Genomic DNA, 23435 nt, shown 5'->3' on the forward strand with positions numbered 1-23435 from the left:
AAAGCTAATTGCAAAATGGACCGGCAGCAGGTTTGATTAGATAGGAACGATTTTTCTTTTTGCATGTGCAGAGTTCATTATTTATGGGTTTTTAAAATGTAGTCAATTTAATTTCGGTTTTCAAATAAGTGATTTTCTCCAATCCTATTGATTGTTTTTTTGGGGATGGGCCTCGTATATATGTTTAAGGCTGCGGAGGATGCACCAGGGATTTGTCATAGTGAACGCTGGTGCTTTTCTGTACAGACATTGAGAATAACAAAAGCTAAACAGTCTGCCTTTTTTTTTTTATATAAAATAATAAAAATACAAATATACAGAAATAGACAAATATAGAAAAAAATAAACAGAATATTCAAATTGCAATCTATGCACATGATATTGGTCTATATCATAATATATAAGGTATCAATTATTACTAAAATAAACGATGGTCTGTGAATGAGTACTGTGGCCAAACTTTGTTTTGAAATAAAATCTATTTTTCCCCGGCAGAAGATTGGAAGATGTTGACAACGCCGGCTCTTAGTATTTAATTCCGATTGAGACATTATGATTAGTGTGCAGATTTTTCCCCTTGATGCCAAACTTCGCCCGGCACCAAGTTTGGTTTGATTTCTTATTTTGTCAACGTTGCAGTGTTGGCCGGATATTGTGAGCAGTTAGTTGATCAATGTGTTTTAAAGACTTGCTGACCTAGGACCCCCTGCCCCCCTATTCCACACACACACACACACACACACGCACACGCACACGCACACGCACACACATACACACACACACACACACACACACGCACACACACACACACACACACACACTCTCTCCTCGATACACAGCCTTCAGGAGTTAAGCGCAGAATGGAAAAGTTTAAACTTTCCTGAGAAACTTCAAGCATTCTGACAGGGCCGGCGGAGGCACGGCAAGGGGAATGGGGTGTGTGAGTGTGTGTGGTGGGGCGGGGGTTTGGGGCGCAATTGACTTTTGGCTGTTTGATGGGATTTAAATGTGCAGATTGTGCATAAAATGGAAAATGAGCAGAGAGCTGTGTCAGGACCGTGTGCTCTGAATCGTAAATGAGAATGAATTGATGTGTGTGAGTCTTGTGTTTATTTTTTCTTTTTTGCCTTGTTTCTCACGCTGCTTTAGATTCATAAGTGATTTATGAAATGGCAGAGCTCAGAATGAACAACAATAAAGAGAAGTATTTGATGAGTGATGAAGCCGTCTGATATTTAGCTGCGCCAACGTTTTTTTTCTCCTGTTATATTCGTTGACTTGTTTGAGTGTTTTTTGGCAAAGCATCTCAAATAGTAAGGGTTCTTCAGGTCATAAGGAAAAATATATTTGGTTTTGACAGCGTACCAACGATATTAAATATTGATTTCTGTATATTGAAAATATATGGCAATCATGACAATATTTGACTTTTATAAAGCCCCAAAAGTATCAGTACAAAGGTCTCTTGTCAGGAAACTGTTGACATGGATGACAAAATACTTATATACTTATAAGAGCAATATCCCCACAACCTCAAATGACCCAGAACTCTTTTTTTAAATCAATCAATGAGGAGAAGGCAAACTTTGTGGGAAAGAATTCGACCATCTTAGAACGTTCCTGGGAACGTTCCTGGGACTTAAAGTGTTCCGACCAACACTGAAGATCTCATGGATTTAAAAGTGCATTGATTTAGCTTTAAATGTCCTATGTTGATTATGCCTTCCAGAGATGGAAAATCCAGGTTCAGAAAGTAAACTTCAACACCGGGATTTGGAGTCACAACCCGGTCTCACACTTTGTCATGCTTATAGTCATGAAAATTAATCTATTGAATTGTGTTTTTTGTTTCAGACTATTTTTGTTCTACACATAATGAAATTTAAACCAATTCATTTGAATGACAAGGTTTTCTTCGACTTTAGAAGTGTGTGTGTGTGTGTGTGTGTGTGTGTGTGTGTGTGTGTGTGTGTGTGTGTGTGTGTGTGTGTGTGTGTGTGTGTGTGTGTGTGTGTGTGTGTGTGTGTGTGTGTGTGTGTGTGTGTGTGTGTTGGGGGGCGGGGGGGCATGGGAAACGATAGGTGCACAGATACGTACACTAAAACTACAATTTTTTATTTTTTTTTAATTTTAAATGCATGGGTTTATATTTCTTTCCAACTAGCACAAAATAAAAGTAGGATACTGGTTTCGCTATTTCTCTGAATGGTCTATTAAATTCAAGGTCGAGCGAGAATAGGTATATCTACCCATGTACCCATCAGACAGTGTGGTAAACATTTCCACGATAACAGCGAGCTCCACCAATCACGGATGTCGTTGTTAACCTGAGGATTGCGGGTAGTGTAGTGCTTCTCCATGACATTGTTAATAAAACATGTTTATCTTAAAACAAGGTTGATATCATCCAGCTTCTACAGGAGCAAAAACAAATTATTATATACATTGCATAATATTTAAGCAATTATTTATAATTGTTTGAAACCCTAACGGTAACCCTTACCCTAAAAACTACAATTCTGCACCATGTTATTATGCATCTCAATGCAATTGCCTCATGGGTAAAGTGGTTATATTATTATAAACCTATAAAGGAGAATAAGGTATGGGTGCAAAACAACATGCATGTGTTACTAGTGCTTAATATGGTTGGTGAATATACCTGCGTTGTCAGATTTACACATGTAAAGCCCTGAGTTATTTGGCCATTTTATGTGGCGCCCCCTATTGACACCACCATGAAAAGCTACCCTTAAAGTAACTACCCTCTAAAAGTACATTGTCCAAAGCTGATGACCTCCTTTTGGTAGCTTTTTGATTAATGACATACATGTAGGTCTTCAAAGGTGACCTCTGCTCGGGGTTCAAAGGTCAATATCTCAGTTTAGGGTCCACTGAAACGTACCCATGTTAACATACACGATGAGACCTTTCCAAAAATGTCTTCGATTTCGTTCTGCAACGAAGTAAACCAAATCAAACCTCACCCACCGGTGGGTCAAATCATTTTTCTCTTTTTTTTTTTTTGCCTTATATGTGAACAGAAAAGATTGTTCACCCTGACCATCCTCTCTGGGACTGCCTAGAGAGGGTGGTCTGGGCACACTTGCTATTGCTCCAGGGGTCCAGTTTGTTTGCAGTGAGAACGCAACCCACCAAACAAACAGATACAACTCACTTTGCTGTACTACACGCTCTCGTTATTCAGTGGGGCTGTATGGAGGCGGGTCCGAGGTGTGGACTGTAATGCGATGCAAAACAGGGGCATCGGGCCCATTCAAGCTGGGGGGGCACGTGCCCCACCAGATTTTTGATATCTGGATTTTCTATGTATTTTTTGTTTTATTACTATTATTATTATTATTTTTTTTTTTCTAGTACCACAGCGGAGTAAATTCTCACCGGATGATTTCAAATAAACACTAGACATACTGTGAACTCAAGGCAACGTTGGTTTTATAAGCAGTTACAGGCTTTTTTTCCGTGCGAAGCGTCACAAAACATAGGGTTTCTATTCCAGCCTGATTCAATCCCTTACCAGGACTATAAATGTTGTATAAAAGTATTGTGACTGGATCAAGGACTCACTAGACAATACAGTTACACATCCCATCATTCGGGATTGTGTGAGAGGGTCACAGGTTGTCTAAAATATGCAAGTTAATAGATGTGAAGATTCACTGCCCACCCATACAAACACAGTAGTTTTGACCACTCGCGGTCTAAAAATCCATCCCTCTGTTTGTTCTAATGTCGAAGTGTCTCGTTTCAAAAATAACGTTAACTGTGTTCTCTCGGCAGCGTTACAATCCACGACTGAAATCCGTTGCACAGATCTTGATACAGGGGTAGATTGTAAAGCGCCGCTCATCTCTGGCCACTTCAGGCGCTGTCTGCTAATCTAATCGGGCCTGGCCACCCGCCCAGGCCCGACGCCGTCCGCAAAAGACGTCGCGGAGGCGTATGGACGAAAGCTTTATCAATACCGTCATCACTAACATTGACAGGTGACAACATGAGAGAATCGGGCAGGAAAAAAAACCCCACTGCGCTTTTGTCCCATTCTTTTCCACTAAGAAAAGGAAATAAGCAGCAGAGAGAGGTACAGGGATTCAGTTTGCCCAAAGCCGTGGATTATTTTGGCTGCATTGCATTGCTTTGCAACTGGACAGCTTTTCATGCGCCCGCTGCTGTTTCCTAAATCTGTCGTCCGTTGTTTTTAATCAGCTCTGGATGCCCGTGTCTGAGGGGAAGCCCACCTCGGCCCCTCCCCTTGCCCGGTCCCGGCGGCAGCGTGGGTGGTTATCTCGAGTCTCGCTGCTGTATTCACGGCCACCGTTCTCCCACCTTATCAGCAGTCCGTAGCTCGCATGCTCAATCGGCTGATTTGTCAAGGGTGACTCCCAAAGATTCTTATAGACACTTCGCAAATCACCCAGTTGATCTAAAATATCGACCCAGCCGCAAAAAGTCATTACAGACAATAATGGCGGTCGGGACCTTGAAGATGTGACTTAATTAGGTTTCGAATGGCCTCAAAAATACCTTCAAATCGGGGCCCCGTCGAGAGTAATGCACCCTTGGATTTTCCACCTAGATTACAGGTGCAGAGATGGAGCGGCGGCGGTGGTGATTGCTTCTCCTCCTCCTTCTGCCTCTGCTTACATGATAGCGGCGACATAGATCGCGTAAATGGCCAATCATACACAATCACTCTTTTGCTATTAAGCAACATGTTCTTCTGGTTTAATCCATATTCTCCCCCGGAGTGGCAGCACCTCAGCCAGACAGGGAATGAGGAAATGTGGTTATAAACTGTTTATTACAACAAAGCTTGTAGTAAAATGTCATTTTGGAATTACATTTAGCATACGGTTTAAGTGAAGGCTTTTCACGCGCTTTGATGAAACTGAAAGTGCTTTGCGGTGTAAACCTCTCACATTGACTATCTACAATAACAGAATTAATGTTGTATTATCCCGTGTTTGTACCTGTCTAATCACTAATGCTACTGTACTTAAAAACATGTTTCACATCTTACTGAAGTATACTCGGTTTTGACTTTTGCTCCATTACATTTCAAAGTAAATATCTCTTTGAAATGACTCCCTGTTGAATTCTAACATTTCTAACACGTGTTACTTTATGTTATTAAAATAGTATTTATATGTTTGTATATTAAAAGTATATACTAGTATACATAGTATACACTAAGTGTATAATATTATACTAGAGTAAATAAATATGATCTAACAGGATTCCTATTGTATAGGGAAAAAAATCCTATCCCAACAAAATTAATTTCCTATAGTAAGAATAAATAGCATACAGCATTTTTATAGCATTTTTTTGTACATTTTAATCAGGATCTCTATGAGCACTCATGGGCAGAAAAAAAACGCAGTACAATAGTATTATACAATTAATAATAGGATGACTAAGTTGTATAATCAAGGCACTGGATATGATATATGTACTTTTACTTTTAGTACTTAGTATTTTTAAAACTCAATAGCATATACTTATATACTTTAACTTAAGTGGAAACATCAATGAGGTAGTTTAGCTTTTGCCAGAGTAATTTATTGTCAGGGCATTTGTACTCAAAGTGAAGAAAAAGCTCTTATCTCTTCCTCCACCGCTGAATGTGGGATAGCTTTTAGAAAAAAACAATGAGAGGTCTATTGTAGCGCTTGTCATTTTCTGAAAATGTTCTCCCGTGTCTCCCGCCAGAAAACCAAGATCTCCACGTACGACAAGATGTGGGAGTTCATGAGCAGTCGGAGGCACTCGGTGATGGTGCAGAACATCGAGGAGGGCGTCCACCGCGTGCTCACCTCGGACTACGCCTTCCTCATGGAGTCCACCACCATCGAGTTTGCCACGCAGCGCAACTGCAACCTCACCCAGATCGGGGGCCTCATCGACTCCAAGGCCTACGGAGTGGGAACCCCCATGGGTACGTACGCACGCCGCCGCCCAAAGTATTGACACGAAACCAAGTGATGGAGCTCCCGCCGCTCACACCATGCGGCAGCAGATCAATCAGCACCGACGGTCTGGAAACTTTGGAAACTTTCGTGTCTTTTAGACGATACATCCCAAGGGAAAAACATCTTAAGTGTACTTAAGTGAGCTATAATCACAGTAAATGTGCTTTCACACATGCACTGCAAACCTGAAATGATTACCCGGCGGAGCTGTATGTCTGAGCGCAAATGTTCGAATCAGTCGGACCGGTCATTACGCGGACTTCACTCAACCAGCACCCCTGTGCAATCCACGTAATGTCCGATTGAGACACTGCATTATATTGCAGTTACATCCAAATACATGGAGTATCAAGGTTAAAAAAAAAAAAAAAAGTCACAATTACTGATATGCCGGTAGCCTCGTCCGCCATCTTGGCTGTGATGTAAAACTCTGCCGCGTCATGCGTCACATCCTGCCTCCTGCTCGCTCTACCCAGGCTCCGCCCCTCGTCTGAACCAAACTGAGTATTTCCAGAAGGTGTAAACATGTCTGACACGGACAATCTACTGTGTGCATGCTACATGTGTGAAAGGGCAACTCTGGACAATGTCCGGAACCTGATTATCCTGACATTGTCTTGAGTTCATGTTTGAAAGCAGCTTAAGTTCGTTATCTGTCAGTATACTTAGTATATTACATATACTTTTTATGTATTTACAATTTATATACTAACGTTGTGTTGAATTGAAATCAGTTAAGTTGTTCTTAGTGTGTAAGTGTAAGACTTAGTGTGTAAGACTTTAAGATGAGCTTCAATATATTTAAAATACAATTTTCATGTATTTTTGGTTACCTTTGACAATCAAAATAGCACACTTTTACCTAGTGTACAGTACATCCTAAGGCTAGGTTGTGTTGTGTTACTGTCAATATGTGTGTAATTTCACTGCACTTACAGCACATTAATGACTCATAATATACTAAAGCTGTAATTGGTACATAACACAAGTACACATAGAAGTACCAAAAAATGGACTTAAAGTATGCTCACTAAAAAACACAACTGGATACCACCGCACTTAATATACAAAAAATATACCTTTGGCATTTAACACACATTTGTCCGTTGAGATTGTTCGAAGCAGGAAGCCACTAATAGAATAGTTGTTTTAAGTCGTGTGGCGAATTTCCATGCGCGGGGAACGTGCGCCGCAGCCGCGCGCGCCTCGGGGCTGCAGCCACTGAGAAGCAGAAAGTAATGAAAGAGAGGACGGCACGTTGCAGAGTGCGTGCGGAGGTGTAAGCATTTGATTATGGAGCTCAGCGGCAGATTGTCATAATCCAGTTATGCACGCAGCGCCCCCGACAAGCAACTGTAAACGGAAAGAAATAAAAACCAACCTTTGGTTAAGTACCTGAGTTTAAGAGAGAGGGGAGGAATTACTCCGAGGCACAAGCTGAGAGACGGCGACGCGCCGCGACCTCTGGCGAGGGCGGATCTCACCCCGCGTCGTCTTCATTATTAGCGCGTCCCGGGATTGGAATTTCATTATGCATGCCTCTTAAATATAACTGGGCACTTGAAAGGTGTTTCTTGTCATGAAGCATGCAGGTGTAAAAATATTATTATTATTATGGTGGTTATTATGATGATGATGATGATGATGATGATGATGGTGATGATTATTATTTTTATTATTATTAATTAGTATAACAAACATGTCTAAACCAAAATGGATTCAACTGTATTTTCCATAGCAATCAGCTACATCATTTGTGCTCAGAAAGTCATCTTTGTGGGTTTGTGAAATCACCTGAAGCGGGTTATATTTGCTCTGGGTGACTACATTTCCAGGATCACTTGTTTCTAAATATGTTTACTGTTCCCACTTTTTTTTTTTTTTTTTTTTTTATCCATCGTTATGTGCATGCACAGCTGCCACAAATCTCAGTTCGGGTTTTAAATGTGTGCACATTTCTCTCTAAAACGTGGGAGGGAGACTCACCTGAGGAGCACACAGGTCGTGCTCTACACAGATTGTTCACGCTGGATGGATAAAAAGAGTGTTTAGCGTCGGTACTTCCTTGTGGTCCATTCACATGTGGTCAGCACGAGGCATTTCAATTGCTAATCCTACCATTCCAGCAGCCTCTACCATATGCAGGTTGTATTCCCCTGTAGCCAGGCCATTTAGCATATATCTCATTGACTTTAACAGAGTGTGGTTGCCAGGTTGCATTAATACCTGGATCTTGATGGCGCCTTATTGCTCGGCTGGCTGCCCTCTCGAGGTTTCTCAGCTCGGTAATGGGCAGGCTCTTCTCACCCCCCAGCTGTTGGATGTAGACCGTGCTAGAGGCACGTTTGCAGTTCTAAGTGCTCAACTGGAAAAAAAAAAAATCTTAAGTACAGCACTGAATCTGTCCAAGAGGACGAGTCATAGGACATGTGCAACAAGAATATTTGCCTTTTAAAATGTTCATACAAAAAATACCTTGTGGTAATTTGTTTCTTTTAAAAGTCGTGTTTTGCTTTTAAGTCATTATGACTTACCATACTAAGTGTGCTGCACTGCACACTTACTATTATTATGGATTTTGTGTGTGCATGCGTGCGTGTGACCATGTTAACATGCATCACCCTCACACATGTCCTTTCCATAGAGGTCGTTATATCAAATCTATGACAATGTCCAGCTCGGGTTTTACTTTTTACCCCACAAGCTGTATCTCCGGAAGCCGCGCAAAAGCCTAATTTAGCTTCGTTAGGACGCATTAATCATTTGTGTACGTGGAAGTGCCCGAGTCGCTTGTCAGCGGGGCGGACGTGCTACTATGGATCGTTTAATTCGGCCTTGTAAACAAGGGAGATGCTCCCATATGGAAAATTCCGGGCGATGGAGCATCTTTGAAGCCATGCCCCAACAACCTCCACACACACACACACACACACGCACACACACACACGCACACACGCACGCGCACACACACACACGCACACAGACAAACATCCTTCTGAATGTCGTATCCCTTCCTGCCAATACCTGTGTATTTGGAGACAGCACGGAGAAATTAGTCAGAGTGGAGAATGAAGATGGAGTCTGAGAGAGAGAGAGAGAGAGAGAGAGAGAGAGAGAGAGAGAGAGAGAGAGAGAGAGAGAGAGAGAGAGAGAGAGAGAGAGAGAGAGAGAGAGAGAGAGAGAGAGAGAGAGAGAGAGAGAGAGAGAGAGAGAGAGAGAGAGAGAGAGAGAGAGAGAGAGAGCGAGCGAGAGAGAGAGCGAGAGAGAGACCCGGTCCCAAGACAAGAGCCCGCCTGGTATTTGTTTTATAAAACCGCATTTATGAAAAGGTGTTTCAATCTCTTCTGGCTCCCAAAAAATTAATCATTGTAAACACTGGCACGCCGCATCCATTTTCCTTCCCTTTTGCTCGTCCCCCAGACCCAACACACAAAACAAACCTTCAGCTGTATCACAAAAGACGAGAGAGGAATTTCTTCCGCTGTGCTAAAAATGACACGTTCCGGGTGCCAGGCATCGCAGCTCCATTTGAATTTCCGGAGCTTTTTTTTTTTTTTTTCTTCTTTCTTTTTTTTCTTCACTTTTTCTCCCCATCTTTTGTCGAAAGACAATGCATTAGGGATCGGTGTGCCATTACTTGGCTTTGATCTGGCAGATTACAGCTATGTTTATTATATATTTTTTTCGGATTTCCCGTGGCCTGTCACTTCCCAATCCACTTGATGCCTGGATTGGAGGATTAACCGTCTCTCTAGCGGGTGCGCATGCCGAGAAGCCCTGCGTTTTTGTTTTTTTCTCCTCCCCCACCTCTCGAAATGAACATTCTGTTTATCAATGACAAACACAACATGACGAATCCTCTCCCTCCGTCTATCGCCCGGCCCGACTCACTGATTCCCAGTGAGATCCGACAGTTTCCGCATTCGGTAACCTGTGTTGCAATTTTCAACATGATTGTGGACAGCCTCATCGCCCCGTTACGTTCAGGCATTGTTTATTACTATTAGTGGATGACTAAATAAATATGTAAATACAATCAACAGTATATAGAAACAGTATCTATATCATTTTGTAGACTGTATATTGCATGTGATGCAAATTTTTCACCATCTATTCCATCCAATTACACACTGTGTAAATAAAATGGACATACCTTGCTGACCATAAGTCATTAGAGAGTGACACATTTTCTGTTGTTTTGGCTCTGTATAGGAATAAGAGAGCACGACCTGCAGATGTATTTGACAATAAATACAATAAATTATCGAATTTGACAATAACTTCAAGAATAGGCTTTGGCGTTCCATGACGAATGAGTGGTAATACATAAATGAATATGTATGTGTGTAAGTGGAGGATGGATGTCTGAGAGGCACTTGGACAGATCTCTTTCCCCCGGGGGTGGAGTCCTGGCGCTGGTGGTGATGGAGACTGTGCTGTTAGATCTCCTTCTGGAGGTTACTGGTGGAGATGAGATGGAGGTGGGAGCGTGTGGGCGCAGCATCTGCAATGACACAAGGAGAGAGAAGCAAGCAGCTGTAAAAATACTGGCGGGAAGCCATGGGGTTGGCTCCATGCAGGGAGTGGCAGGCTCTGATTGGTTGTGGTTGCATGGCGGGGCTGACATCTACTACCGGGTTGTGATGTTCTGTAGTCTTCCTGACTGATCTCTCGCTTAGACTCCATATGAGCTTATTAATAATTGAGATAATATGATATATATATTAATGATATATATATTAATATGATATTGCCGGCTTTGATTTGAGAGTTTTTACACGAGTATCGGTTTCATAACTTTATAATGCATAGTCGATTTTTTTTTCAGGTAACCAAAAGTATTTGGACAGATTATTTACTAATATGTTCAAATTCTGCACAGTTCTGGACATCTTTTCTACAGAATTAAGTGACTTTTGTGTTGACCTGAGTCTCTGACCCGTCAACATCGCCAGACTTTCACCGACCGTTCTTTTCCAAGAGCGTGACACAACCTCTTTGCATTTCAGCACACACACACACACACACACACACACACACACACACACACACACACACACACACACACACACACACACACACACACACATTCAATTATTGTAAATTGTAGAGTAACACAATTTCATCCATTCTGCTGGAAATGTGGTTTCTCCACCTCGCCAAAAGAATCATGTCTGCCATGATGTAGCATCAGCCCTTTACTCTATCAGAAGAATCCCTGTGTTCATTTTCACAGGGATATTGGAGTTGAGGTCTTTTCATTTGTTTGATACAGTCGAGTTGGCGGAGTTTCAAGGCAGCCCGCTCCTTTTTGGCGGTGCAGCTGAGTGCTAAGGGAAGAGGTTTAAATGGGAATGAACGGGGCGAGAACGGAGCGACTTTCACATTGGTCCATCAGCGTGGTGATAGATGCCTTTTTGAAACGTGCTGGCCGGCTGCTCTAAAATAAAGAGCCAGACACCAGAGGCCTCCGGGCAGAGATGAAGGACAGGAGAGATCTGATGTATTCAAACACGGCGACAGCAGCTCGCAGCTCAGTAGCAGCAGGATGTGCAGCTTATTACCGTGAGGGTTGAGGGTCTTTAGGGGGCAATATACAACTACTGTACATGGCGAGCCGCTCTAAATGAGCTATTCTTTGATAATGTTTATTAATCCAAGCTATATTTTTCCCCTCCGCTGAGCACTACTACCATATGCAATAATAGTTGTGATTAGTTGTTTTTTTGTTTTTTTTCCCAAATAATTCATGCAACATTACCATCCTAATTGCACCATATAAACTACCCTGCAGGGAGGTTCCACAAATGGAAATATGGAAATATGGCCTTTGGGAGTTGTGTTGTGTTGTGTTGTGTTATTTTTATTTTTTTTCTCTCAAGGCTTCGCCCTTCAGGTGTAATCAGGGATCTTGGCGTGCGACTGGTTTTGATGTGACGTGCTGGAGTGTGTGGCACCTACGTGGGGGAGGAGGCCCCAGAGCTCCCGGGGAAACATAAGAGGGCTCGGGCGCTATACCAACGCTGCTGCTGCTGCTGCTGCGAGCGTTCCGTCTGCATACATCTCACATGTGGCGGGAAGGGAATACATACAAGCTGTACTCAGAGTTCACTTCAGTCTCAGTTATATTTGTCATATGCAACATAAAATGTGCTGGATGAGATCAAAAAACCTTTAACAGTAATATCAAAAACTATAGTAAGAATAGGGAGAGAAATAAGGAATAAACTAATATTAACTAAAACTAAAATAAACTAAAAAAATATATATAAATAAGATATAAATAGAATATTTATAGAATATAAGAGCAGTATACAAATGTAAAGTGAGATCTATGTATATAAAAGTGACAAGTGTATTGCACAGAAGGTTTGAATCAGTCCTGGTTGAAAAGCAGTAGTCTGTGGAATAGTGCATTATTTAATTTTTTTTATCTAAACAGTGTAGACAAGCAGGCATGCAGGTGAGCAGATATGCAATGAGGGGTACCTCATTTTATGAGTTCAGAAGCCCAGTGATAAAAATCGTCGTATCGTATCGTCTACCTTCCGGTAGCAAAGGACTCCAGGAGCACCTTCGCTTATTAAGGCAACAAAACAACTCATACCAAAAAAACAAGCATAAATAAAAGCGTGGCAACCGGCTGTAATTAGCTTAATAAAGTTTGCAGATAGAACAATAAGAAATTGGATGTGTTTTGGTTGTGTTTGGGTTGGAGTGGTTGGTAGCAAAACCTTGCAAACCCTGCAAGACAGACCATTATGGGACACGTCATGGGACAATTGTTACCTGAAATGTACAAGCAGATACATGGCAACATACCGAGCAATGCAGACGTCTACTGCAGTGACATGCTAAAGGCTATTGAAAGCCTGTCTTCCATTTCTGCCTCATACCTACATACATACATACATACATACATACATACATACATACATACATACATACATATAGTACATGCACACGGTACATACATACATGCATACATACATACATACAGTACACATATACTGTACACACAGTACAAACATACTGTACACACAGTACATGCATACATATAGTACATACATACATACATATATACATACTGTACAGGCATACTGTACATACAGTATAAACATACATACTGTATGTACATACATATATACATACATACATACATACATACATACATACATACATACATACATACATACATACATGCATACATGCATACATACATATAGTAAATACATACATACATATATACATACAGTACATGCATAATGGACATACTTACATACATACAGTAAATACATACATATATACATACAGTACATGCATACTGTACATGCATACATACATACATACATACATACATACATACATCCATACATACATACATACATACATACATACATACATACATACATACATACAAACATACTGCACATACTCTACATGCATACAAACATACATACATGCATGGGCATATACTGTATACATACATACTGTATTTACATACAAACATAGACACCATACCCCATTTGATCAGATTTTGTGTCTTGAATCGAGAGAATCATTTGAACTTGTAATTATTTTGCTGGGGACCCCATGGATCCTCTTCTGGCAAAATATTCTGTAGTATAGTTTTTTGTGGAGAAACTCAACCTGATGACATGAAAGTTTCCTGACAATAGTACAAGTTTTAGTTCAGTGTGATGAGCTGATGAATAGTGAGCACCCGACCATGGGTTTGAATCCAGAACCAGAGTGTGTTCCTGATCGGAGTCTGATGGGTGTGATGGGCACAGGTGCAGCCTTTCAGCGCTGCTGTCACAGGGGGTTTTTGTTTCCAACTCACCGTCAAGTTGCCTTTAAGTGAGGGCCACATTACGTGATGATTTGAGATCGGGCGGAGTCGTGGTAGTCCAGGTAGAGAATCGTGCGAGAAAATACATTCTCCCGAGCGCTGGAATACCGCACAGCCGCGTCCGTCTGTTCTCCGTCAATTCTTCGATTTGTGCCCCTCAAAGACAATCGTTATGTGTGTGTGTGCAGAAAAGACTGAAAATCTGTAAATGTCAGTCATTAGATGTGCTCAATTTTTTCATTGTAGTTCACGATTGAAAAATTCAGGTAATGTCATCAGATGATCGGTTGAGACACCTACTGAGTGCTATTTAGCAGGTTTGAATCTTGCCCGCTACAGTAGAATTTTTAAATCAACACTCCAGGTTGTTTGCTGTTCTTCCCTCCTTTCTTAATATGAGCGAGAACAAACAGTGGTGTGTGTTTGTAGAACTGTAAATATTTAGGCAAAAAATTGCCTGTGTGTTTTTTCGAGGCAAATTTTTGGAGTTCTCCAATTTTCTCTAAACTCACAGCACAATTTATTGGAGCTTATATTAACACAGGAGATGAGTTTGGAGAAGATTGGAGAACGCAAACAATTTGGCTTGAAAAAACATGTTTCTTTTGCCCAACACATTCTGTGGCCATTTTTCGTTAACTATTCAAAGTATTCAGTGCAATCAAAACAGCTATTTTCAATGTAAAATTTTAAAATAAATAATTTGAGGACATATATATATTTTTATATTGTCTGTTGGACTGGACTAGATATCATGTTCCAATGAATGCTTCAGCTTGTATAATATTAAAATTATAAAATAGCTATAAATTCCACATTACTAACTGCCACACGCCACCCAAGTGGTATTTTCAGGGTCCTCCCTGACACAAAACACAGGCAGAGATGTTGCAAACTAACCAGTTTATTGTCGAGAGTGGCAAGATGTAACAAGCCGGGAGCAGATGGAAACGTGTCATGACAGAGGCTCTCTTCGTCTCCGTGTGCCGGGATGGGTGTTGCTCGTTGATTGCTCAGACAAGCAACAGGCGTACAGCCACCTTAATTCCGGGCCCAATTACCTAAACCACATCACCCCCACACCACATACCCCCAACACCAAACCGAGGCCAGGGAGACCTAACACAATAACTAACACAATAAAATGCCTGGACTCTGAAACAGGCTTCCCATACCTAACATAATGAAAGCCTGGACTCTGAAACATAACCAATAAATAACCATAAGTGTCCAACAAAAACAGTCCCCTTTCCTGTAGACCTTGAACCCCGGAGCAGTGTGGCCCATGTGTGACCCTCCCCCAGGGCGACAAAACGGACTGCCCCCTCCTCCCTTCTGGAGCGTGGAGCCTCTGGCTGCTGTGCTGGTTGGCAGAGGTGTAGCGGCTTGGTTGGTGGAGGTGTTTGGCTGCTTGGAGGGGTGGCCTGGCAGCTGGGCTGCTGGATGGTCCCAGTGGTGGCTGCTGGGCAGAGCAGCTTGCTGCAGGCAGTTCCTGTGGCTACTTCTCGCCCCAGTCCTCTACTGGACCTCCTTTGATTATCTCGACAATCATTCATCCCATCTTCTTCACACTTGGCGGTTGTATTGCTGAGGACTTAAGGACGTGCAGTGTCGAATTTTGTGTAATTTGGACACGCAACACGTTTAATATTGATAAACGTTCAATGAACTCGAGCGGGGCAGGGCTTCAGGGCTCTGTGACGGAGTGACAAAGAGTCTTTCCCACAAAGAGGGTATGACTTAAACCGGCACTTTCATCTTCCATTGTGGCACACAGGACTGAATCGTTGACATTTTGTTTAAGTGTGCCGTCTCTTAGAAAGTCTTGAATTTTGAATGGGCATGCACTTCAGTAGTTAAAAATAATGTCGTAAAATGAGTTGTCTTCTTTTTCCGCAGTGGAACCACACAGTGGTGCCCACTTAAATATGACTATTTATTGGGTTTATATTATTCTATTTCACCCAAGGTTGGCAGACTAGTTTTAGTCAATAGAAACTGTTTGTATATACTGTTTATGCCCATTCATGCTAAAAACCAATAAAGGGCACCTGATAAAAAAGGCTCCATGGACATTAAGGGGCAAAGGGGCAGGTGTTCTGCACATTCCTCTATCATTCTATATAGGATCTTCGTCAAGTTGAAATGATAAGTATTGAAATAAATGCGTGTGTAAAATTGCTTATACTTACCTGTACCTGCCTATACTTTTCCTGGCTTTTATGGCCAAAAAGCTGTTCGTCTCAAATCTACCCAAATCTGAAAAAAGAGTGAAGTGGAGTTTGTGTTATATGCAAAGCAATTTTTATTACAATTATAACTTTAATTTCAAGAAGCAGATGTGAGGCTTATGTGATAACCCTGACCAACTTTGTAGAAGAATAACAGTGAGGACATCTGAAGAGATATATCTTACTTTTAGTGGATCAATCGATTCCATTTTGTATTGTGATAAAATCTCTGCATGTTTTTTATGTAATGTTTATATGACAATGAGCTCCAAAGGCCGCGATATCTTAGCAGAGGAATAGTGTTTGCATCAACATTTCCACCTCAAGAAATGTAGGGGTCGCAAACATTTCTACCAAAAGCTGAAGTGGTGACACAATATAATAATAAAAATAATGAAATCAACTAAATTAAAATTATTAAAAAAAATACAATCTAAATTAATATGTAAAAATAATACATTTCATTGTCAACACACAACTTGTTTTAGTGGATCTTGCAAAAATCCCTCTTAAAAAAAAACAAAACATTTTTTTATCAAACTTGATTCTGATTGGTCAGTAGTGGCAATCAGCGGTCAGTTATTTCTGAATAATGACCGCTGTCTGTTAATAATAACCATTGTCACGTGCAACCACCTCTCCACCTTGTTTCACTCTGCCTACATGCTAACACAAGCTAGACGTTACGTAGAGACTACGATGGAAGACCTGAAGAGGTGAATGTGAATATGTTAAATTTGACATTAAAAACACAGGTCTCTCGAAACAGGCAGAACCATCTGTCTTCAGCTCGTCCTTCCAGACTCAAGGTCCGCCACGTTCTTCCACACCGTGGACCGTCTCCAACTCCGTGTCCTTTCTGGTCCCCCCCCCCCCCCCAGGCTCTCCCTACAGGGACAAGATCACCATCGCCATCCTCCAGCTGCAGGAGGAAGGGAAGCTGCACATGATGAAGGAGAAGTGGTGGAGGGGGAACGGCTGCCCGGAGGAGGAGAGCAAGGAGGCCAGCGCCCTGGGGGTGCAGAACATCGGCGGGATCTTCATCGTCCTGGCCGCCGGACTCGTCCTCTCCGTGTTCGTGGCGGTCGGGGAGTTTCTCTACAAGTCCAAGCAGAACGCACAACTCGAAAAGGTAAGAGTCCCCACCCCCCCCCCCCCCCCCCCCCCTCTTATACGCACCCATTATCAAACATTATCTAACACACGTAGACCTCCCGGCCCAGATCGCACGTCACACAAAACCCTTTTCATGTCATAGGAACATATTTTTACTTTTAACCTTTTTTGCCATGCCATACCATCTTGAATAACCAATTAAATTACATTTTAATTTAATTGAATTAACTCCATACTAATACCAAATAAGATGTAGGTTGAAAATTATCTCAATATATTATATATTTATTCTAAATGTATATTTAATAGCATCTTACCTAACTCACTCTAAAGCAATACAGACATGTAGACAAGAAGCTTTATATGATCACAGTACTTTATACATATACAATAAGATAAGGGTTGGTCTCTTTGCATTTATTCATTTAGGCCCAATGGCGACCACGAGATAAGAAACGTGAGGAATTCTGCTGTCACCACGGATCCAAGCTAGACTTTAACCACCATCTCAAATGACCGCAAGAGAAAGCCAGGACACGTTGCACTCTTAACAGAGATGATCTAAAAAACACCCCTTTGATTCTGGGTTTCTGTTCTCTTTTCTTTTCTTTTCTTTTTCTTTTTTTCTTTTTTTTTTTTTTTTTTCTTTTGTCTCTGTAAAGTAAAATTGGAAACTGAGTTGGGTAATTGCAGAGAAATATTTGTAACACTGCCAGAACATACAAATATATTAGTTGTTTCTTTTTACCTCTTGGGAATGGTGTGCTTTAAGATTAGTCCCACTCACGCCACATGAATTCACCTTTACTTTCCATTCTCACCGCACATAACGTCCTATGAATGAAGAAAAACGACTCGACATGTTTACATGCAGTATATACACATATATATATATATATGTAAATATATTTATGTATATGGTATGTACAGTAGAAGCCTTTCAGGGGACAGTGCAATAACACAACACAAATGAAAAGTGGAACTTTTCGTCAAAGCGGGGGCTTCTAGCATGTCCCGTGCGTTAATATACCTTCCAAAGCAATAATCAAGCGAACGATTAAAAAGTAAGAAAAAATGAACCTCTAATTGACTGCGGAGATACCGACCCTTCTACGGCTCGCGCTCCGGAGGTACACGGACTCTCGTGGGACGAGTGGAATCATAAATTCCAGCGTCCGACAGCCCCCGCTCAGCCCGGTCCCGGCTTCCCTCAGCGCCTCCCATCGATCGGCCGAAAGACCCCGTATCGACGCGCGCTGAGATCTCGCCTGTGTTTTGATGTTCAACAACTGTGTTGGTCACACGCTCACGCGAATGCACACAAGTGAAACCTGGCACACTCACACACACGCACGCACACGCACACACACACACACACCCACACACTCACAGACACACTCTGACACACGTAAACAAACACCCACACCCTCTCTCTCTATATATAAATAAATGGTTGTAAAAGCACTGTATTTTGCAATAAGGGCGGGAGGTCGACATTTCCTTGTATGCGTCTTAGCGGTCAGGGCGGATGCTCATGTTTACCTTCTAAAAATTAAATAAAGGTTTAGAGGTCGAGAGACAAAATGCGTCTGACTAGTCAAACACCAAGTACTCAATGGTTTGGCTTGCATTTGTGCCTCCACATTTCACAGAGGAAGAGATTGAACTGCCCCTCCTGCACCCCCGCCCCCTGACACCCCCCCCCCTCCCCCGCCCCCACCCCCTAGGCCCCCCCCCGTCTATTGAAGATGCATCCTGTGATTTAACATCATAATCCGTTAGAATTTATTTTTGGTTTTGTTTTTGTTTTTCAAAATGGAATAAAATCGTGTTTGGATCCACAAAACTTCCAAACAGAATGCCTTTTTTTTTTTTTTGTTTGTTTGTCTTTTGTTTTGGTGTGTAGACTTAAAAAAAAAAAAAAAAAAAAAGTGAGCGTGATGTCCCCGTTTTAATTCGTGCAATCACTGTTACGTGTGGTCCGACAGAAGTAAATTCCAGCGTCCATCTCGCTCGCCATGACGGAAGCGGCTCCCTCACAGTTGTGGGCACGTGTGCGTCGCTTCTACATCCGCGGCCGCGCCCTGCATTGTAATAAAGTGTGGAATGCTGATTAGAGCGCACGGAGAATGCACGGCCCATTCACGTTCCTTCTGCTTAATTTGTGAAATCAGTCAGGAAAGTAGCCGTTCGGTGAACATAACAGTTTATTTATTGATCGCAATTAATTCATCATGCACAGTCCGATGGTATTTCAAATTGTTATTGGGCTAATCTGTGAAAATCAACCGTTTTGTTTTGTTGCTTCGGGCCTCTCGCATTATTGACTACCACCTCCATTTCTGTTTTGTTTTTGTTTTTTTTCCTCAGCACGGGGGTTGTTTTCTCACCGTACTGCTGAAAGTGTCAACTTGAAAAATGTGGTGCTAAGCATCTCTTTGTTGTATTTCACATGCTTGACAGTGCACACCCCGCAATTTGCATTTTATAATTACTTCTGTTTTGAAACACTATAAAGGGAGGGAGGGGAAAAAAAAAAAGCAACTAGTCATTTATTTAACGGGATGAGCCATACACCCTCTTGTGAAAAAGGAGGGTCTGTTGATGTTTTTAAGATCCAAATAGACATGTTAACGCCATTAAATGTGTGTTTTTTGAGACGACTGCATTCACTAATCTCAGATTGTAACACAGCGAGATGAGAGCCTTGTCAAATGGCCTCATCCACTTGTTCAAATAATTAATGAAACATTATTAATAAACATTTGATAAGTTTGCAAAATGTAGGCTACCGTAGGTTCTTTATTTCAAATGATCTACCGAGAGCAGAGATTTGTAGCTGAAATAAATACATTCATATCGATTTATATTGTTTTATTCATGTCTAGTGTCTTCCCTAGGCAATTCTTTCACCATATATTTAATTTTTTCTACATGACTTTTTTTAAATGGGATGGAGAGCCATAAATTGCCACCTTAACTACTGAGTCGCTTTTATCTGTTTTTGATCCTGCTATTCTCGGTAGATAGTTCTAAAAGCTCCTTCAATCAAAATCCTCTCTTCTTACAGTAAACGCACAAATCTGTTCCCATGAATAATTCCGGTTCAGCTTGAAAAAAAACGTCAAACCTCGAGGTTCGAGCAGCTGTCGCGCCTCCGAGCGGGATTCTGAGGAAACGTTTTGATTTGTTTGTCATCTCCATCCAGACATGTCAGATTTCCATGATTACCATGGTTGTCCATTTCCTTCCTCCCCTTCCTTCCTCTCCTCCTCTTCCTCCCCCAGCTCCTCCTCCGCTTCCTCTTCCCACTTCTCCTCCTCCCGCTGCTCCTTCTCCTCCTGCTCTTCCCTCTCTTCCTGCCCGCCGCCGAAGCCGCTGCAGAGTAACCCGGCTCCCCCGTGGGGGGGCCCCCGCTGGGACCGCCAGCCGTGTGAGGAGCCCGCCCGCCACCCACGCACACCCCCACACACAGCCTACATGTGCACACACACACACACGCGCGCGCGCACACACGCGTTTGCATGCGCATGGAGGCAGAAGCCAAAAATGTGGACACCTATTGGTGTTTTTTCCCATGCGGACACAGGCACAACTTGGCACACGTGCATGGGCACGTGCACAGCCTCTTACACACATACACGCACACAGGCCCAGCGTGGAGGAAGCACCGCACATTGGACCGACCCACCAAGCAGCTTTCCATTTATCGCTCGCCACGGGTGAGAGACGGAGACGCCGCAGCCATGCCCCATTCCATCTGCACCGCTGCGCCATATCTGCCGCTTTTTTTCTTTCTTCTGTTCCCTCCATTCAGTCCGGAGAGAAGCTCGCTCTTCATCCTCGCTGGCGGGTGCCGGATAATGACGAAACTTTAGTGCCAAAAGCTTTATTGAACAATATCAAATGGAAAAGGGCGGCGGAGGGTCAGATTTATGAGCCCAACACTCAGCCAGGTACTCCCTTCGAGTTATATCCCACAATGCCGTGCAACTGCTCCCCTTCGCTAATGTTGTTAAAACAACAACAAAAACCATGAGAACGGCACCGGCAACATAAAACTGTAATCCGATCGGTGTAAACAGCCGCGATCAATCCAGCGTGACTCCAAATGTGTCCCCTGAGTCGGAGACGGAGCGGTGGCTTGTATCCAACAACGACTGCCGCTAAACAGCTATTCTTGCCAAGTTCATGTTATTAAATCTGGAAAAAAAATATAAAAATAAATCAATGGCTTTGTAAAGCCTTTTTTGAGTGTGACCCGGGCAGTCGGCGGTAACACTATGAGTCAGACGTCTGAAAAAGATCTGATGCTGTTCTGCAGGAACTATTGGTGGAGCGAGATCGGATCATTTTTTGAACATTTGGCAAATCGTGTGTGTAGGTAACAAAGACAGTTTGCATTGCAATTTTGTTGTCCTTGTGAGGGTATAGTTATTAGCCGGCCGCCAAACCAACACAAATAACACAAAAGCGAGCGTCTTATTCTCAAAGCACCCGCAAACTGTGAAATGCACCACTTACGGTGCTGCCACGCAAAGAGCGTGTCGGTGCGCCGGTGCTATTACCACTTATTTAAATAAGGTATTATTCATAGATTTGGTGCAAAATTGCCTCCTTTCTATGCAAATGAGCTTCGTTGCAAAAAAGAATCCAATTCCGGAGCTAATATCCACACACTGTTAGAGTGAAGTTCTAACCATCTGCGGAGACCTGGTGGTAACTGCACGGAGCAAAAAAACGAGCAAAAAAAAAGGCAGCGCTGGGCGATTGTCTTCATGGAGCTGCTGCAACTGAAGCACGTTTATAAGGGGTGTCACGCCCAGACTTTCCAGTGACCTATAAATAATATTTTGCCATAATTATTTAAATTATTATTATGGTCCAGACTCCCATGGCGATGCCTTGAACGAGTAGCAGTCCGTGGTGGTTCTCAAAAGGCACTCCGAGATCAACTTGTTGAAACTTTGAATGTTTTTTGGTACAAATAAGGCGTTACAAACATTGACAAAAACGGTTCCATAATTCCTATTAAACTCAAAAGATATCGATAAAACAACTAATAGTTATAGGGAAAAAATATAAAGAGGTGAAAATTGGCATTGAACCACATATGGCATCCAACCTCATAGGACCATGGACAGCTCCGCAGGCTGGTAGAGTAAAATCTATGAAATGAACTGTCATCATTTCTACATTGTCATATTAAGATTCAGTGAGTACTAGAATTTCTTAAGTAAAAATGTTAATATATACAGTAGGCTCCACATTTTATTCATCTTATTATGTGTGTAAAGAGGAAGTTTGATTACCGATTTAGTCATACTATTTAAATGTTTCAATAAACCCTTGGAGCCCCTCCAAGGGTTTCCTTACAATTTGACATTTTCATGAAACACTTACAACCAAAGTAACTACTGTCCAACAATTATTTTAGGTTTTATAATCCTTTAAAGCTGATCATTTGTTGAACATGCAGTGTAGAGCAGTGGGGTAAATGCGTAATGACTCTCCAGTGGAGACCCTCCCTCTCCATCCCTGCCGGCGCACAGATTATTTACTTAGCCACATGGATCATTGCGTTCAGACACAAAACAAGCACAAATTGCACTGAGCAGCAAAACTTAATGGCTGTGTTTGCGCCGGCATATCATGAGCGCAACATCTTCTGTGAGTGGGACGCTAAAACGGCGCAGGAAGCGGCCGCAATTGATGCGCAATTCGTGGCGCTACGAGCGACCACAATCCAGTCTTTGTGAATTCGCCTGCTCGCTGTGTCCCGCTTCCTACTTGTGTTGAGATCGTAAGATCCAAGGCACGGCAGCAGTAGTAGTAGTGCCAATATATGTATGTTTTTGTTTTTTTTTAGAAATAGTAGTGAACACTCTGCTATGCACAGTAAACCTGGAGCGCCTCCCGGCAGACGAGCGTCTCCGTCCAGGGAAGACGCCTTTTCCCCGCGGCCACTCGAGGACGAGGAGCGTGGGCCCCGGTGTTGGCATTGTTAAACACGATATTTGTAGGTGCCAGAGTAGCTCGCGAGCGCAGAACGGAGAAGTTGAAGAGGCAGCGGTTTAATTGGCCATGTGGCAACACAAGAGTCGAGTCAGATGGGATATAATGTGCATTAATAAGTCATGCCGTTCTGTGGGTCTGACACAGGGGAAATCTCCCGTGGACAAAATGTTCGATGGGACCGTCTGTATGAGAGTACGTATGTGAGTTTGTTTGTTTGTTTGGGTG

At 42.3% G+C, this 23435-nt stretch overlaps 1 protein-coding gene across 2 annotated transcripts in view; it reads left to right on the forward strand.

Annotated features, from left to right (window-relative positions):
• Positions 1-23435, forward strand: part of grik2 (glutamate receptor, ionotropic, kainate 2) — a gene marked incomplete at its 3' end in the record, with an annotated part of 152430 nt that overhangs the window by 127083 nt on the left and 1912 nt on the right. For both annotated transcript variants that reach the window (XM_080005174.1, XM_080005175.1), the window contains exons 14-15: positions 5734-5959; positions 16958-17208. In XM_080005174.1, the coding sequence (XP_079861300.1) occupies positions 5734-5959; positions 16958-17208 (477 nt within the window). The remainder of the gene's footprint in view (positions 1-5733; positions 5960-16957; positions 17209-23435) is intronic.

Source organism: Zeus faber (genome assembly GCF_960531495.2).
Source record: "Zeus faber genome assembly, chromosome: 8".
NCBI lineage: Eukaryota > Metazoa > Chordata > Actinopteri > Zeiformes > Zeidae > Zeus > Zeus faber.